The following is a 19571-nucleotide window of genomic DNA, read 5'->3' on the forward strand; positions in this document are numbered from 1 at the left end:
TCTCTATTCTGGCTGTAAAAGAGACTCAAGACTTCTGTGGCAATATGGAGAAAGCCTTGTGGTAGCGGTTGGTACCTCGTAGTAAATTGGCATACTGATTAAATTTCGAACAGCCTCCAGAGTGCTTGGTCATGTAAAATGTACTTTTCAAGAAAATGAGTCGATTCCAAAAATCCTGTAACTATGGTAGTAGTTAGCATTAGGTTTTTATTGAGATTTTTAAAAGTAGTTACAGTGAAATAATAGGTTGTACTGTTTTCTTACTCTACGGTTCTAATGTTGTTTTTCATTTTGTAGCCATGCTAAAGAAATTCTCCATTGTTTGAAGAATAAATATTTCAAGGAATTAGAAAACCAGGTGGTAGACGGTCAGAAAATTGAAATGCCTCAGCCATTAAGCTGGTAAGACTACCTGTAGGATGGCCATCAACATATTTAGCATGTTCCTGCCTTTGCTGTGTAATTGTCTACACTGACTTTGAAGGTATTATTAGCCATTCCTCCCCCTGCTATGTGGTATTCTCAACTTGTTAGTTGCAGTGTGATCTTTTTAAAGATTATTCTAAATAAATACAGTTTGGACCCATAAATACATGCATGAAATACCATTGAGAAGTGGCCGCAGGGGGAAGGGAATGGGTGAAAATAGCCTCTCCGCTTCTAACAGTGTGAATGTCTGGTGGATTGGAGTCTGTTCTATGTACAAGAGGGCCCTTCATTTGCAGATGGGCTTCTCAGGATCCAAGTTGGGATGGTGGAGGATTTTGGTTCACTCCACAGTTAGCAGGAAACCTCCCTGGCCAACATCCAATGGATCGTGCTTGGCTCTTAATGTAGGAAGGCAGATCAGATTGCTTGTCTATGAACCTTTCGAAGAATGATTTGCTGCAGCTCATGTTTTTCTTTTTGCAGTGTGGTCTAAGAAAGCACAGGACATTTTTCTAGAAAGCACAGTGCTTTCCATATTAATCAAATTTGACTAAAAAGCTCCTGGAAGTAACGGTATAGTATGTCACCCATTCCAGAGTAAAGGTACAAAGAGCAATAGATGCCCTCATGTACTTAGTGGGGGGCAGCCACCCCCCCCCCACGCCTATTGCAGTATCAGATCTAGGAGTTGTTTTCAAAAAGAAAAAAGTCAGGAAATCCCTCGGGCCACCTTATGCAGTGGTGCCTCGCAAGACGAAATTAATTCGTTCTGCGAGTTTTTTTGCCTTGCGAATTTTTCGTCTTGCGAAGCACGGTTTCCCATAGGAATGCATTGAAAAAGGCTACCACACCGCGTGCTAAGAGTTGCTCCTCGAAGTCAAGTCGCAACTGCACCTCTTCAAGCAATGCACCCTGGGTATTAACGGTTTTAAGAAAAAGGAAACAAACTTGCAAGACGTTTTCGTCTTGCGAAGCAAGCCCATAGGGAAATTCGTCTTGCGAAGCAACTCAAAAAACCAAAAACTCTTTCGTCTTGCGAGTTTTTCGTCTTGCGAGGCATTCGTCTTGCGAGGTACCACTGTAACTGCTTTATAACTTTTTGAAATCTTTAAAAGGTGTGGAGGTGTTTTTAGTACTTTGCCTAAGAAAATCCAAACAGGCATTTGACAGAATTTGTCCACTAGTCTGCTTGTGGACACAAATTGGAGCAAGACTGTTCTGTCCACCCCTAGTTCTAAGTCTGTATCTTTAAATAGCTGGGTAAGTGCAAATGCTTTGAAAGAGTGTGTGGACCATAAATATTGCTTCTAGGACTAAAATATACATACTAAAATAATAAAGTAGCTAAAGCACATATATCAGGGCTTGAGAGTATCCTCCTTTTGTTCTCTTTAAAGCCCATTGCTGACATCAATGTGTTTTTGTGTGTAGCATGCTTATTATCACTGAGTAACCTTATTACGTCTAGTATTACCCAGTTTCTACATGCTTCATACACAAGTTAAATTTGTGTGTATATAGTTAAAAATGCAATTGCATAAACCTGTTAGACAGGTTTATATGTATTCTTTTATAATAAGTTAGCGTAATTGTCAGGGGTTTAGGTGCAGAGGCACGGGCAAGGGAGGAAACAGAGAGCGAAGGGGAGGAGACAGAGGAAAGGATGAGTGATGACGACGACCCGAGATCTCCCAGTCTTTCCAGTGAATCAGAGGATTCACAGAAAGGAGCACCAGTGGCCAGGGCAAGGGGGGAGTCTAGGGAGGCACCCCAGGAAGATAGAGCCAGAGGAGACTCAGGGGGGAGCAGCTGGAAATCGGGACCAGCGTCACCGCCAGGAAGCAGGGAAGAGGAAAGGAGCCAGGAGGGAAGCGCTGGCAGCTCACCACAGGAGGGAGGGCAGGAGTCAGGAGTGGCCACACCTCCATCGGGGAGCGAGGAAACGGTTAAGAGGAAAGTGGAAGGTTGGGCGCGCGCGCCAAGTTCAAATGCAGAGGAAGGCGGCGCAGTGAGCAGCCCCGAAAGGGAACCGGGTCCTAAAGCCCGGCGCAAGGAGGCAGAAGGGTCCGGGTCAGCGTCAGAAGAATCCCGGAAGGAAGAAGCCCCGGGGGGTAGAGGGACCCAGAGGAGGACAGTCAGGAGGAAAAGGTGGAGCAAGGCTAGGATATTAAGTTGGTGCGCACGGGGCGGAGACTCAGACGGAGCCTCGCCGATCTAGCTAGTAGACGTAGAGTTGCAGACAGCAGCGTGAGAATGGAAACTGTAATTCAATAAAGACTTTTACTTAATGACCGCTGGCTAGCGTGATCCTCTGTGAGCTAGGATCTTGAAGCAGCTCTGACAGTAATCATACTTAGTATGGACTAAATTTCTCAATCCATTGAGATGTTGTAGGAGATACTCCCCCCCCAATTTTTAGCTATTCTAATCTTAGCAGCAGTTAGTAGGTTGAACAGTATTTCTTGATCATCTTCAAAAATTACATATTTTAGATAACCAAGCAGAAATATTTTAGGTTCCAAAGGTATATGATATCCTAACATATCGGAGATAATGGTCTGAACAGATTTCCAGAATGGGTATTTTTGTAGTGTTTTGGAATAGGTCCCGTGATAATGTCCATGTTGTCAACCTGCTGCAATACTGCTTATTTATGTTCTATATTTAGTTTATTTTGTTTATAAAAAAAACACATTTATATATATAAATGGAATGGCATGCTCCATTATTTCATTTCAAATATGCTGGTGATAGTTCTTATAAAAACTATATTTCATTAGGTATCCAGAAGAGTTGGCATGGCATACAAACCTAAGCAGAAAGGTCCTGCGAAAATCCCCACAACTAGAAAAATTCCATCATTTTCTTGTTAGTGAAACAGAATGTGTAAGTACGTTCCTAAATTGCTGTTGTTTTAATTCATTTTGTGTCTTACTGTGATCTTTTGCGTTGAAGAATTGTTACTCCCTGTCTTGCCATTGACATGTCCCTTGGGGAACTAGAGATTACTGTGTCACAGTGAATAGTAACTTGCACATGAACGTGACTTCTGACAATGTGTTAATGAAATTCTCCCATTAAGGGTTTGTTAGGAACAAAATCAGATAAGCTTAAAACAATAAAACTTACATTAGGGTTTCATATATACATTTTCTGCATCTAAAATATTCAAAACATGAAATTGGAGTTGCCACTGATTACAGATTTTTTTTTTTTTTCTAGGGGAACATTAGTCGCCAAGAAGCTGTCAGTATGATTCCTCCCCTGCTCCTTGATGTCCAGTCTCATCATAAGGTTGGCCTTGCATTGCTATTCGATCTTGAAGTCTTGTTAAAAGTAGCCTGACACAGTACACCTAATATGCTCTTTTTTTGTATTACAAATTTATATTACAAATTCACCCTGGGTAGTGGCTTTCTTGAAACCTGGCTTCAGGGTATCAAGAAGACACATTTCTGTTTCTTAAAAGGGGCAGTGGCCAGTTGCACGAGTAGCTTAATTGTTTTATCCTTTTATTGCTTCATTCTTTTTCAATTGCATACATTCAGAATGAAAAGGATTATGAAGTTAGCTGGAAAGGTATTTCAACACATACTTGAATTAATGCATTCCTTATTGATGTACTTCTATTCAGTTGCTATGGACTGGTCTTAATTAGATCTCCCAGTTTTAACTGGAATGTTTGTAGTATTGTGAAGGGCTTAGTATCGTCTTTCTGAAATGAAGAATTCTGTAGACTCTGCCCCATATGACTGAAGTAACTACTTCTAAGCAGATAATACAGCTGTGAGAGTTACTTTCCTGGGTGCTGTATGTATACACAAAATCACGTACATTGGGGAACACTATCTAAAAAGCCAAACTCCACCACAATCGCTCCCTCCAAGCCTCCTTTCTCAAATTCCAACTCTCCACAGGCTTCAAAGGCTGATCCAAAGGCTTCTGAGATTGCAGTTGCAAAGGCTCCTGGGATTGCTAGCCGTTTCAACACTCTTTTTGTGCCATTTTTGCAGTTTAAATTGATTTATTTAACCATTTCCCAGTGCTTTGCATATATGCGCTTCCACACGAGTTGAACGTGTGTAAGTGGGGAGATACCTATATATAATATAATTTTTGTACGTATGTTATTGAGATCTTTTATTTGTGTATTGTTTTGCTCTTGGTAGATTCTAGATCTGTGTGCTGCACCAGGGTCCAAAACTGCCCAGCTTATTGAAATGTTGCACGCAGACATGAATGTTCCTTTTCCAGGTAAGTGAGATGGAGTGGTATATAGAGATCCCTGCCCCATTTTTTGTTGAGAAACAAAATTCATTTACAGTCAAGGCTGTACCTTTCAGGGTTAGCATTGGATTGTGGCCATTAGTGCCCAGTTTGCTCACACATAATATGCAATTCAATCCAAGAGGCGACCTTCAAGTAATCTTTTTGAAGGTTTGCCAGAAAGATTCATGAAAGGGAGAGGTCTTAAAGCCCCATGGTGCCAAACAGTATAGGCCCTGCGTAGGATAGGGACCTGCTTCTGGAACCTCAATATGGTTGCTGTTAGCAGTTGGATCTTACCGGTGGATTCCACCATTTCACCTTCCTCAGTGGAAACACCCCTTTGTCACACATTTTGTTAGTATTGAGGTATATGTATTTGTGTATTATTTCTCTTACTTGGCCACCCTGGAACCTTTAAGCCATCACCCAAGAAGCACCTTTTCCCTGTTGGGTTTCTTGGTCTGGATCAAAAATGGACTTCCTCTTCTTTTGTTTTTGCTAGCTGCGTTTCATCATTTTGTGTTGGCCTTTTCCTGTCCCTCTGCTTTCCCAGATCCATCCTGTTTTTGTCATCTATCAGTCTTCATCTTCTCTTCCTGTACTTTTAGTGCCACTAGTGTGTCAGACACCTTATGTGTTGACATAACTAATTTCCCTTTCTTTTCTCTTACCTCTCTCACTGCAGAATTCCTTTCTCCTTGCCCTGACTTCATCAGAGTTATTTTTTGTGGGCAAAGCTACTTAGTGGTTTCATAACTGATAATTTCTTAGAATGCTTTTCTTGTTTTATTAAAACCAGTTAAAAACAAATCTATAACAGGCTTCTCTTTTTATATAACTTAAAATAATGCTCAAAACGTAACTTAACTATCACATCATGTGCTTATTAGATCAGACAAATGTCCTACAAAATGTTAACATCCATTGTACATCTCTTGTACTTTATATTGATGATTATTATAAAAACATTTCTCATAAATTAAGCGTTTGCTTATAACGTTTTTTAAATATTCTTTTGAGCACCTGGTCTAATAAACTGCAGAAAAAATCATTTGCTTGCCTCCCTCCAAAATTCCACCCTTAACCTAAAGAGTTCGTTGTTTTGTTTCCTTTAGAGGGATTTGTAATTGCAAATGATGTTGACAACAAGCGCTGCTATTTACTGGTTCATCAAGCAAAGAGGTTAAACAGCCCTTGCATCATGGTTGTAAATCATGATGCTTCCAGCATCCCTAATTTACAGATCACCACTAATGGAAAGAAGGAGATCCTCTTTTACGATAGGATATTATGTGATGTCCCTTGCAGGTATGCTATATTTATTTTTAATGTTGCTAGTGTTGTAGTGCTTATGACTTTTTAATACTAGTGTGCCCTTTACATCATATCAAGATAAGCAGGGTGTGATGTTTTGTATAGGGAGATAGGATTTGTATCTGAGAGACCGGAGTTCAAATCTCTTGCACTGTTAAAGCTCTATGGGCAAATTATTACAGTGGTACCTCGGGTTCCATACGCTTCAGGTTACAGACTCCGCTAACCCAGAAATAGTGCTTCAGGTTAAGAACTTTGCTTCAGGATGAGAACAGAAATTGTGCTCTGGCGGCGCCATTAGCTAAAGTGGTGCTTCAGGTTAAGAACAGTTTCGGGTTAAGAACGGACCTCCGAAACAAATTAAGTACTTAACCCGAGGTGCCACTGTATATCCCAAAATTGCTACTAAATGTGGGAAGCAAAAGTGCTCATGCATGCCACTTTGTGCTCATTGGAAGAAGTGTGGAATACAAAATAATTCATAAGTTTCTAAAATTAAAGCATAGTAAAGTTTTCTCAGCCTTAATATTATTTTTAGTTGTGCCTTTTATCAGTGTCATGTTTGTCTTTTGCATCCTGTTCAGTTTTTCTTTGAAGTATGCATCTGCTTTGAAATAGCAAGATCTCAAAAACCGAACCAATGTCTTACTAACAACAGCCGTGCTTAAAAACAAACAAACAAACAAACAAGGAAAGGAGTAACTGAAAGAATAGATTACAAAAGTGTGCATCACTTTTTGCCAAATCTAGTCTGTTGATTTTCTGGTGCTGATAGAACCTAGTGGTTGAGATCATCAGTTTCACACCTTGTGCTTCAAGAGAAATTACAGCCTGACCACAATAGTTCATGCATTGGTAACCTCATGGCTGAAGGCCGAGTTCAGAGTATTTGTATTAATATATCCATCCCTATACAATTCAATATCAGGTTATTAAAGAGACTGCCTGAACCCTTCTATACCCAGTAGACAGCTGCCATCTGTGGGACAGTTTCTCCAGCAAGTTCCAAAGCTCTCAGAAGCCTCCTCTATAGTAGCTCAGAGCAGAGCTTTTAAGTGTGCCTCTATTTTGTGGAATAGTATTCCTGTAAAAATACCATCAGTACCTACTATCTGCACTTTCCAGAAACAACTGAAGACATATTTGCTCCACTAAACTTTCCTAGGTAGATAAATGTTCTTTACCACGACCACCCACTTGTTACTGTTTTAGTTTAGTTTAGATTTAGTTTTAGTTAGTTGTTTTTCTGTTTTTTACTGTTTATAATTACTATATTTTTCGCTCTATAAGATGCACCGGACCACAAGACGCACCTAGTTTTTGGAGGAGGAAAACAAGGAAAAAATATATTCTGAATCTCAGAAGCCAGAACAGCAAGAGGGATCGCTGCGCAGTGAAAGCAGCAATCCCTCTTGCTGTTCTGGCTTCTGGGATAGCTGCGCAGCCTGCATTCGCTCCATAAGACGCACACACATTTCCCCTTTTTAGGAGGGAAAAAGTGAGTCATAGAGCAAAAAATATGGTACCTTATGTGTAAATTGCCTTGAGACAGTGTTTTAGAAAGCGATTAATAAATAAGAATAGTCAATGATTTCTGATTTTCAAAACACACGAGGTGTGTTACTGACTCAGAATGTAGCTTACTGTTTTCATTGGAATTCATGTGTGAATGTCTCTTGCAGTGGAGATGGTACCATGAGAAAAAACATTGATGTGTGGAAAAAGTGGACTACTCAAAACAGCTTGCAGCTACATGGGTAAGAAACAATTTTATTTCTGATATCACATCCTTTTTGAACTTCAGTGGAATAAAAATAAGTTTACAAGTAATAACTTTGCATTTCCCCAAAATATATTAATTTCCTTGTATTTTAATCTCCCCATCCTCCAAGGTATTTGAAGCTAGTTTACTGTAAAGATAAAAATTGGTTCACACATATCGCAAGAATATAGGTTTTATGCCTAGTGGGGCACAGGAGCAAACTCTTTGCTTGAAATGCCTAGATGTCAGGGCCCTTACTTAGTGAGGGTTTTATCATAATGATGTAATAACTATGGTGTGCAAAACAGATGCCAGTGACTAAATAATTCAGAATAACTTGGTGTGAATGAGTAAGATAAATGTATAAACCCAGAGGTAGTATTCAACTAAGTTTTCCTCAGAGTAGACCTAACTTAGTCATGCCTGTCAATTTCAGTGGGTCTACTCTGGGTAAGGTACGCAGGTGGCGCTGTGTGTTAAACCACAGAGCCTAGGACTTGCCGATCAGAAGGTCGGCAGTTTGGATCCCCGCAACGGGGTGAGTTCCCGTCGCTTGGTCCCTGCTCCTGCCAACCTAGCAGTTTGAAAGCACATCAAAGTGCAAATAGGTACCGCTCCGGCGGGAAGGTAAACGGCGTTTCTGTGCGCTGCTCTGGTTTGCCAGAAGCGGCTTAGTCATGCTGGCCACATGACCCGGAAGCTGTACGCCTGCTCCCTCGGCCAATAAAGCGAGATGAGCGCCACAACCCCAGAATCGGTCACGACTGGACCTAATGGTCAGGGGTCCCTTTACCTTTACTCTGGCTAAAAATTGGTTGAATACCACTAAAATATATAAAAGCAAACTGTTTTTCCTTCAACTTTGTTTTCAAAGTTTGATATTTGACAACTGATTTTTTAAATGTTGCAAAATGGAGAAAAGAATAACAGATGTGAGAACAATATAAACTCTCATTAACAAATACTGCACCATTGGTAATACTTTAGATGCTTTAATCTGGACACATTCCAGATTTATAGTCTTACATTCCCCCATTTATATTCTCTCTGCTGCTTTCCCAACCAAACCCTTGACACTAAGAAGGCAGCTTTGGCCAACCAGGCATTAATTCTTCCAGGGCTGATCATACATTTTAGAATATAGCATACTGACTTACGTATGTCCATACCAGTTATAAAAAAGGATTGTAGAGAGTAATGGTCTTGCAGTCTGCTCCTTTGTTGTTTATCTGGGTTAGCACCTTTGCACCTTTGCATGGCATTTCAGATTGTAGTTCAGTGTGTTCAGTACATTTCCAAGAATAGCTTGTAGGAAAGGGATTGGTCAGCACTTATCTATTGACTAATCAGATATTCCAAGAATGCCAGCGTGTTGACGTTTGAGGAGGATTGGCCATGTTCCCATTTGCAGGAAAAAACAACATGTCTTGTGGCATCTTAATGGCTCAACAAATGCAGAGTAAATAATAATAATAGGTATACTGTCACGCTATGGTCAAGGAGACTCAGCCTCAAATCCTCACTCAGCAACAAAACACATTAGCTGAAAGGCCAGTTAGTTGAAGGGAACAGTAAAAAAGGTTATAAAGCTAAATAATTAACAGTTTAAAAAACTGTGTCATTGTTTCACAATAAGAGCTGTAATTATGATTTTCTTTTTAGGATGCAGATCAGACATGTAGATTGTTACTTTTGTTTTCACAGTGTTAATGTATTTAAAAACACTTTACCATTAGTTAACTGGCTATTTGGGCAAACTGTTTTTGACTGTCAAATATCCAATTCAGGTTGCAGCCTTAATTTTTCTACACACAGTGTATGACATCCTTTGGTTGCATCTTAGTTGAGTCCTTATTCCATACACTCAAAAGACTTAATAAATGGTGTATTCTACATACATATAAATGGCTTTGTATATGATACAGCAATTGATTGACTTGTTGAATGGGTGGGAACAATTGAGCTCTTTCAGTGTGACAAGACATGTTGAAAGCAATGTTTGGATTATTTAGTTGTCAAAGTCAACTTGAAAACCTACGACCAACTGTCTTGGGAAAGGATGATGAGATGCTAACCCGTTCGTCAATTTGCAGATTGCAGTTAAGGATTGCAACCCGTGGAGTTGAGCAGCTGGCAGAAGGAGGGAGGATGGTGTACTCTACCTGCTCACTGAATCCTGTTGAAAATGAAGCTGTCATTGCCTCTCTGCTGGAAAAAAGTGAAGGTGCGTGTTTCTCTTGGTTGTATAGTGAGAACAGACAATCATAGTGGAATCAGGTGTTAAACCATACTCAATTTGTATAAACTGTACTCAGTTTGGTTTGAAGGAGGCATCTGGTAGTGGCAGTTGACTACCCCCACTACCCAAGAAGGCAGGGAGTAGGTGCCCAGTGTCACAGGATTGTAGAGTTGGAAGAGACCCTGAGGATTATCTAGTCCAGCCCCCTGCAATGCCGGAATCTCAACTAAAGCATCCCTGACAGATGGCCACCCAACCTCTGCTTAAAAACTTCCGAGGAAGGAGAGTCCACCATTTTCCCAGGGAGTCTGTGCCACTGTTGGAACAGCTCTTATTGTCTGAAAGTTTTTCCTCCTGTTTAGTTGGAATCTCCTTTCTTGTTACTGGTTCAGGTCCTAACCTCTGAAGCTGTAGAAGAAGAGCTTGCTCCATGTGACAGTCCCTTAGATATTTGAAGATAGCTGTCATATCTCCTCTCAGTCTGCTGTTTTCCAGGCTGAACATACCCAACTCCCTCAACCATTCTTCATAAGGCCAGGTTTCCAGGCCCTTGAACATCTGCACAGGTTCCAGCTTATCCATATCCTCCTGAAATTGTGGTGCCCAGAACTGGACACAGTACTCCAGGTGTGGTTTGGCCAAGGCAGAATGGAATGGTACTATTACTTCCCTTGATCAGGATCCTGTACTTCATGAAGTGGAGTCTAATGAAGTGTGCAGTTTGAATGCAAACCTGCAGTTCTCATGTGCAGCTCTGACATCCCTTTTGAGGTTCTTCTGCTTGTGAACCTGATTGCATTCCAGAATTTGGCACCCTAAGTTTGGTCCTTCCCACTCAAGGCCTTTTTACACAGTGTCCTCTTTCCTGCTCACACCTGCCTCTTTCTTGCTGGATGCTTCACCCTCTGACAGTCCTGGATTGCTCCAGGACACTCGACTCGGGGCATTCTGGGTGTTGATCACATCTGGGTTCCTCTGAGTCAGCTTGGTTTGGGCTTCAGCCAAATCTGGTGCACAGGTCTAGTGACTATATTTGTGCTGTACATTCAGCAAATGCATTCTACAATTTGGTATAATATGACTCACTTGGGTACAATCCTAATCCCACTCACATGGGAGTATGCCCCATTGAATTTAATAGGGCTTGCTTCAGAGTAGACCTGGTTAGAATTGTTGTGTTTGTCTCCATGCACCTCCACGCTCTCTCTTATGCTTCATTCATTGGCTGAAATGAATAGGTAATGCTTCTTACAGCAGTCCTGTGGAGATAACGTGGGCAGAGTTTGAGAAATGCAATTGCCAACCTTCATTGTTTGCAGATCATATAAAGAATTGTGTCGCTTCAAAACATGTTGTTTTTCTTGGCATTGGATAGTTTCTCAGAGTTGGCACTGTGTAACTTTCTTAGCTACCTCTTATTTACAGTAACCTTATTTGTTCAAAGGTGCCTTAGAACTTGCTGACGTCTCTTCTGAATTGCCTGGTCTGAAAAGGATGCCTGGGGTTACACAGTGGAAGGTATTTTTTAATAGAGATGTGTATTGTAATAGAATCCAAATCAAACTTTAATAGAGAACAGCATTCTGTTCTAAAATCAAATGAGTCGTCATGTGTTTATGGGTACAGTGGTACCTCGTCTAGCGCTCATTCCGTTGAACGTCCGTGGCAAACCCCGAAGTACCGGAACGGGTTACTTCCGGGTTTGCCACTCACGCATGCGCAGAAGCACAAACCGCTCCATGCGTGTGCGCAGACGCGGTGCTTTGCCCAGCATCCTTTTCAGCCAGCGACCGGGGCTCCAGAATGGATCCCGGTCGCAAAACGAGGTACTACTGTATATGAAGCTGCGTTGCGCCAGATCAGACCATTTGAACATTGTCTTCCCTGACTAACAGTAGCTTTTCAAGATCTGAAACACAGGTATTTCCCAGTCATACTATTTGAGATGCTTTTTAATTGGAGGTGTCAGGCGCTTGGATCTTTCTATGTGCAAAGAATATCCTCAATCACTGAACTACGGGGGTACCTCGGTTTACAAACTTAATCCGTTCCGGCAGTCCCGTTCTTAAAACAAAGCCATTCTTAAACCGAGGCGCGCTTTCCCTAATGAGGCGTCTCCCCGCCGGTGCCCTTCCACTGTTTGGCTTCCGTTCGTAGACCAAGGTAAAGTTTGCTAACCAGAACACAACTTCTGGTTTTGCGGAGTTCTTATACCGAATAGTTCGTAAACAGGGCTGTTCTTAAACCGAGGTACCACTGTATTTCTTCTTTCTGTAAGTCAGACCTACGCAGCTTGTGACCTATGTGAAGCTCTCCAGAGTTTCAATAAACTTCTCTCTGCCTGAAAGAATAGGGGCCCTAAAGATATATGTCCTCTGTCTCCTGGCACAGATTCTGGGGCTTGTCTTCTCCTAATCCTATGTTGAGTAGGAAATGAACATATACTGAAGGAAAAGAGCAGTACTGTTCTGTAGCAGTTCATTCTTCAACTCCCACTTCCCTGTCAGGAGAAAGCTCTTGCCGTTTTTATGGCACTTCTTGGCTTCCAAGAAGTTAACTTTCACCTACCCAGACAGTAACCTCCAGTCTCTTGAGGGAAAGAGACAAGGATACCTGAGACTGAGAATTCTCCTAATCCGATGCCGAGTTGAGAAATGCTGGGTTTGGGGCAGAATTATGTTGTTCAAATACATTACATAGGGGTGTGTTTGAACACAAACATAATATGAAACTATACATTGGTGGACACAGCACTTCAACTTTCTGGATTGTTTAATGTTTGTTTGGACAATTTGCATTGAAATGAAACTATAAGCCGTTTACAACATAGGTTAAAAACATTAACATAGGTTAATTAGCAAATAGAGAAAAATAACAGATTTTCTGCATTCTATAAACCACAATTAACAGCCAAAGAGTATCTCTTTGGCATGAAAAGGAACATTACAAATAAAAATCAGCTACAAAAATGCAAAGTATGTTCATAGTATACAAATAAACAGATTAACTTTTGAACATACTGTAAACATCAGGAAGTAAAATATTACAAGTGAAAATCAACTAGCAAGTATAAATTTCACCTTTTAAAATAGCATGATGAACAACAAAGCAAAAGAAAAGCTACTCACTCTTCTTTAGCACCATGTATGAATCAGTCATACCAGGCATAGGCAAACTCCGGCCCTCCAGATTTTTGGGACTACAATTCCCGTCACCCCTGACCACTGGTCCTGTTAGCTAGGGATGATGGGAATTGTAGTCCCAAACATCAGGAGGGCCGGAGTTTGACTATGCCTGAGTCATACCATTAAACAAACCAGTTAAATCCACTGCCCCCTATATAGCAGTAAGCACAATGGCTAAGAATAAATACCATTCAGTTCCATTCAAGCCCAAAACTTACTATTCTGGTACACCCTCAAATCATATTGTCCACATTCTACAAGTGTTACATCCTTGATCAACAACCCCTTTGCATGGTGACTTTGTGAGACCCAAGTACTAACATACAAGCAGGCAACAATACAACAATATACTCCTTAGATAAAACATTCATACAGGTACTACCCTGTGACTGTTTCTTGGAGGGAGCAGAATTTATCCCCAGTAGCAGGCAGGGGGTACCCTGGGGCAGGGGGTATAAAATCACATTCTCCAGCTTTCTAGCAGATTCATCTAGTTCACCTAGTGGGCTGAGTCTTAAAGTCTTAATAAAATCTGAAATTGCTATTTAACAGTCTCCTCTTGTAATCTTCTGACTTGTCATTGGCAAACTTGAGGCCACCCTCATTGTTAATTGGTACATTTTCCCACCTAGGTAATGACAAAAGATGGCCAGTGGTTTGAAGACTGGAGTGAAGTGCCTTCCAACAGGCAAACCCAGATCCGTCCCACCATGTTCCCCTTAAAAGATGAAGAAAAACTTAAAGCGTTACATTTGGAGCGCTGGTGGGTATTCTTGCAGCTGATTGTTTCCACGCTCCGTAATGAGGAGATGTTTATTTCAGGGTCGATTGTTGGTGGTCTCAGAACTGTAGACTGTGTTTTAGTTCAGGTTCATCTAAATATCAGGTTGCATCCAACTAAGTCATGCTCAGAGTAGAGCCATTGAAATTGGCAGACTTGTTAATTGGGTTCAGTTGTGAAGTATGTGCTCAGACAGCTGTAAGCACTTTTTATTTTTAAAACAGGATGTGTGCACTGGGGATGACTGCTTAAGTGGCAATGCAGAAAACCAGATCAGCTTTCTTAAAAGCAAAAAAAAGCTGTTGTTATTATTTGTTACTACATTTATATCATCCTTTTCTGTTGCTGAGCTCAAGCTGATTAAAAATTACGTTTCATAATCATTTGGATATTTGCTTTTACGATACGTTCCTTAACCTAAAGCAGTCAAATACCATGAAAATGTCACTGTTCTGAATTCTTCATTCAATATATGACAGTTCAGAAAAAAATAATGGTAGAAAAACAGTTCATTTAGATTTCATTTGGCTTGATTAAAAAAAAATTACACCAAAAAGTATAAATTTCCTTGTTCATAAACTGGACTTCAGTTTCCTTCCTTAGGTGGTGCATAGTGGTACAAAATCTGTGTCTTTATCTAGTTTCAGAATTCTGCCACATCATCAGAATACTGGAGGTTTCTTTGTCGCTGTATTAATTAAAAAATCTCCGATGCCATGGAATAAGCGTCAGCCCAAGGTAATGTTTGCTCTAGTTGGAACGGTTTTGCAACATGCTGTGAAAGAGAAGCTAGGATCCCAAGGCAAGTTTGGTGGCCCCAGAGGACTGTGGGCTTCTGTGTCTCATAGAGCAACCCCTCTGACTCACCCCAGGCCACCAAGGGGAACTGTTTTTGAGAATGGATGTCAAGGGGAATTTTCAAGTGCGGTTGGTGAATTTTAAAAAACAACTCATTGAGCAGTCCAAATCTATGAACATCCTGAAAGAAATTCATTGAGACCTGGGCATTATGTTGGTTTTTTTTTTAAATGATATTTATTGAAAAAAGAATTTTTTAAAAAATTTCAAAGAAAAAAGACAAAAACAGAAAAAGAAAAAAATAAAACCATCATTTTCAAATTCTCCACTTTCATTACCTTCTTTCCATGACCTCCTCCTCCTCCCATCTCTTGTATCTTGATTAATAATTGTCACAGCAAATCCTTTCCATAATTCATAATATTCTGTCATTACATTACCTTACTCTATTTTCATCTTATCTTATAAAAAACCTTAAAACTTAAGTCTTAAATCTTATTTTTACCAGCTTCTCATAACCATTACCTTTTTACCTAATTCTTTAAACATTTTTACAAGAGCCAAGTAATTTCATTTCAACATTTTTCCAACGTTCATAGAACATTTCTAATGATAAAAAAGTGAATAAAAACAATCCAATCTTCTTCCAGCGTCCCCTCCCCCCGGTCCCGGGATTGTCAGTCCTTTTTATCCCATTAGTCTGGCACATTAACCTGGTGATCTTATATCCGAGGCCTTCAAATCTCTTCCATGTCCCTTTCGCAGCTCTTCTTCATATTTTCCTTTCACGGCATTATGTTGGTTTGGGATATCTATTCAGGGTCTGCATTTGACTAAAGTGTAGCATAGGTGTGGGGAATCCTTTTCAGCCCAAGAGAAACAATCCTTCATGGACAGCCTTCTGTTGGTCAGCCGTGTCAGAGGCAAAAATGGACATAGAAATGTGTGTGACTTTTAGATTTGTACAGTAGGCTGCCTTCCGGCCACGCATGTCAGAGGTTTCTACACATCTCTCTTAATCCAGGCCCATATTCCAGGCAGGTAAAAGCCACAAGGGAGTGTTTAGAGCAGGGCCAATAATTGGGGCAAGCCTGATGAGAACCCCCAGAACAAGAGGCAGGTTTTCCCGTGTAGGGCTGCTTTCTCCATAATGACGGAGTTATTATGGAGTTATCTATGCTAGATGCCTCAAAGTATCAGGAAACCTTACGTCCGTGAGCCAAAGGCCTCTTCTTCATAGAATCATAGAATCATAGAGTTGGAAGAGATCACAAGGGCCATCAAGTCCAACCCCCTGCCAAGCAGGAAACACCATCAGAGCACTCCTGACATATGGTTGTCAAGCCTCTGCTTAAAGACCTCCAAAGAAGGAGACCCCACCACACTCCTTGGCAGCAAATGCCACTGTCGAACAGCTCTTACTGTCAGGAAGTTCTTCCTAATGTTTAGGTGGAATCTTCTTTCTTGTAGTTTGGATCCACTGCTCCGTGTCCGCTTCTCTGGAGCAGCAGAAAACAACCTTTCTCCCTCCTCTATGTGACATTCTTTTATATATTTGAACATGGCTATCATATCATCCCTTAACCTCCTCTTCTCCAGGCTAAACATGCCCAGCTCCCTTAGCCGTTCCTCATAAGGCATCGTTTCCAGGCCTTTGACCATTTTGGTTGCCCTCCTCTGGACACATTCCAGTTTGTCAGTGTCCTTCTTGAACTGTGGTGCCCAGAACTGGACACAGTACTCCAGGTGAGGTCTGACCAGAGCAGAATACAGTGGCACTATTACTTCCCTTGATCTAGATGCTATACTATTGATGCAGCCCAGAATTGCATTGGCTTTTTTAGCTGCCGCATCACACTGTTGGCTCATGTCAAGTTTGTGGTCAAGTTTGTGGTTTGTGGTCTTGGGGATCTCTTCAGGCTTGCCCTTCATTGGCCCTGCTCTAAACACCATCAAAGAGATGTGATTCTAGGGATAATTTCACTAACTAACCAATTATGCAGCCATAACATAAATACAACTCCAGATGCGTATGGCTGCATAATTGGCTAGTTAGTGAAATTGAGGCATGAAAATCTGTACAAATGGAAGGTAACATGGCACCTTATGGTACCTGGTTTTCATGTGTAGGGCTGCTTTCTCCATAATAACAGAGTTATTATGGAGTTATCTATGCTAGATGCCTTTTTCTTTGGTGTTCTAGAAAAAGGCTGGGTCTACAAAGCCCTTTTAGTTGAGCACTTGATCTCAAAATGGCAGAATGAGTACTAGCTGTCCCAGCTTCTGTTTTGAAGTTGGTCCTGTGACACTTATGGACAAGGAACAGCTCTTTCATTGAAACCCAGTTCTGACAAGTTTTTCAGATGGTTGTAGAAATAACTGTGAAATCATTGTATAAGAAAGTAGAAGTGCAAAGACACAGTGTTGAAGATGTGCATAATAATGCAGTACATAATAATGTATTTTGGGTGGGCTGTATACTAGTGGCACAATCCAGTCAGAACTAATCAATTCTTAAGGCCCATTTATTTCAAGAGTGCCCTAGGTGTTAAGCTGAAAAAATATTTAAATCTTCTGTACTCAGGATAGCGTGGAAACATCTTTAAAGCATCTTTTGCCGTTTTAGAATGTGCATTCATGCAAATTCTGTGGATTTCGCGGTACACTTAAATTAATTGATAGTTCACAGTTTTTCATTTTGCTGTATTTATTACAGTTCCTGTGAAGTTACACAGTTAGAGAATGCAGTGTGGAATGTAAAAAATATAGTAGGAATAGGAGCAAAATGCACAGGATAGGAAAAAGGAATAATGTTCTATCTCATGGTTTTTGCTGCCTTTGTCCAGATTTTTTTGGGGGCTACCTCCCTTTCTTGTTTTATTTATTGCTGGCCCTCTTTAACTTACATATAAGAGGATACAAATGGATAATTTAGAATTTTCTTATTAATGCCCTCTAATAACATTTCTGGGAGCTCAGCACCAGCAGCTTGAGTAGGAGGCTGCTAAGAAACACTTTAGGAACAGAATGCACACTGCTCGTGTCTCACTTTTTATTTAATAGGGATTACATCTTGTAAGGCCAGTAAAATGGTACATTATGACAATTTACATAAGACATATGCATGCAGACACATGTAGCTCAAAGCACACCTGTAATTCTGTAAGACTAAAAAACACACAGCACAGCTAAAAAAAAAGAGAAAGAACAGAAATAGTTACCAAAGATGGAAGTGAAGTTTATCAGTGTAACTTGGTGTCCCACTCAACAGGGAGGCGGATCTGTTGTTGCTATCAAATAGAACAAAAAGTTGTACATGGTTTGTAACTCTGAATTTCAGTGCATTATGAAAAGCATAATTCCCCCGCTCCTGCACTTTGGATCTTTAATAGATATGATTTAAACAGTGGTAAGAGGAAATGGTGTATGTTGTAACATTTAAGACCTTTTTTTAATGCATCAAGACCCGTTCCTTCTGTTTTGGAATAGCTGCAGCACCGGCTGCCAGAGAAGACAATCAGCACAGTGTCTGCCGCTGCAGAGCAGGGTTCTTTAGAAACTGCTGAAGACCATGTGGCCGTAGAAGCAAAGGATGGAGACTCCTTTGTAACTGAGACTACTGAAAGCAAGAAGGATGGAGTGTGTGGGTAAGAAACTAAAATGAAACTTGCCATTGTTAAAGATAGTCAAGCCAAGCCATTTGTTTGTATCGTTGCTTTTGCTGGTTCTCCCAGCATGTAGGGAAGCGGAAATTGCCCCAGGATTTCCTCTCCAGCCAGAAGCTCTTGAGATCATGGAACCACAAAGGCAGCCTTATTGAGATACGATCTCCGTTCAGCCTTCTCAACACTTTGTTTTTTTGCCCTAAGCAAAACCAACCCATGAGGGCCACTTCATATGTATGGTTTTGATTGTGACATTCCTATGATGACTGATATGGAAGTCCTTGTTTTGGAATTACAAGGTGGAAAAGCCTTGTTTAAATTTTGTCTCTGCCACGAATTTACTAGTTGGCTGTAAGCAATATTCCTCCCAACCGCAACCACTCTTGTGTTATAATGTAAAAAAATTCCTTCCAGTAGCACCTTAGAGACCAACTAAGTTTGTTATCGGTATGAGCTTTCGTGTGCATGCACACTTCTTCGGATAGTGTTATAATGGTAATACAGTGGTACCTCGGGTTAAGTACTTAATTCGTTCCGGAGGTCTGTTCTTAACCTGAAACTGTTCTTAACCTGAAGCACCACTGTAGCTAATGGGGCCTCCTGCTGCTGCTGCTGCGCCGCTGCTGAACGATTTCTGTTCTCATCCTGAAGCAAAGTTCTTAACCCGAGGTACTATTTCTGGGTTAGCGGAGTCTGTAACCTGAAGCGTATGTAACCTGAGGTACCACTGTAGTGGGCTAGTTTTCTGTGCTGTTTTAAGGATGGCTGAGAATATATATGGAATACTTTGAACACTGAACTCCCACATACTAGAGTAGTAGTATTACGTGGTTATGCTTTTCTGCATTAGTGAATATCATAGAATCAAAGAATTGTAGAGTTGGAATGGACAGTGAGCATCATCTAGGCCAGCCCCCCTCAGTGCAGGAATCTCTTGCCCAGCGTGGCGCTCAGACTCATGACTCTGATATTAAGAGTTTCATTCTCTACCAATTGAGCTTTCCCGGGAGAGGATTCTAGAACTGCTGTTGAACCAGTCTTTTAAAATATAGGTAGCCGTGTTGGTCTGCCATAGTCAAAATAAAAAAATTCCTTCCAGTAGCACCTTAAAGACCAACTAAGTTAGTTC

The 19571-nt window shown here is 40.8% G+C and overlaps 1 protein-coding gene and 1 long non-coding RNA gene across 3 annotated transcripts in view; one reads left to right on the plus strand and one right to left on the minus strand.

The window, feature by feature from the left end:
• The window catches only part of LOC308593941, a 47059-nt gene extending 39532 nt beyond the window's left edge, over nt 1-7527 (minus strand). Inside the window, exon 1 of the long non-coding RNA XR_014011116.1 lies at nt 7314-7527. This is a non-coding gene — a long non-coding RNA (uncharacterized lncRNA). The remainder of the gene's footprint in view (nt 1-7313) is intronic.
• NSUN2 (NOP2/Sun RNA methyltransferase 2) overlaps nt 1-19571 on the plus strand; it is a 30432-nt gene that overhangs the window by 1660 nt on the left and 9201 nt on the right. For both annotated transcript variants that reach the window (XM_081206275.1, XM_081206276.1), the window contains exons 3-13: nt 298-402; nt 3210-3315; nt 3652-3723; nt 4599-4683; nt 5814-6006; nt 7695-7769; nt 9868-9998; nt 11458-11531; nt 13831-13961; nt 14621-14717; nt 18267-18424. In XM_081206275.1, coding sequence (XP_081062401.1) covers nt 298-402; nt 3210-3315; nt 3652-3723; nt 4599-4683; nt 5814-6006; nt 7695-7769; nt 9868-9998; nt 11458-11531; nt 13831-13961; nt 14621-14717; nt 18267-18424 — 1227 coding nt within the window. The remainder of the gene's footprint in view (nt 1-297; nt 403-3209; nt 3316-3651; nt 3724-4598; nt 4684-5813; nt 6007-7694; nt 7770-9867; nt 9999-11457; nt 11532-13830; nt 13962-14620; nt 14718-18266; nt 18425-19571) is intronic.

Source organism: Podarcis bocagei (genome assembly GCF_964188305.1).
Source record: "Podarcis bocagei genome assembly, chromosome: 8".
NCBI classification, from domain to species: domain Eukaryota; kingdom Metazoa; phylum Chordata; class Lepidosauria; order Squamata; family Lacertidae; genus Podarcis; species Podarcis bocagei.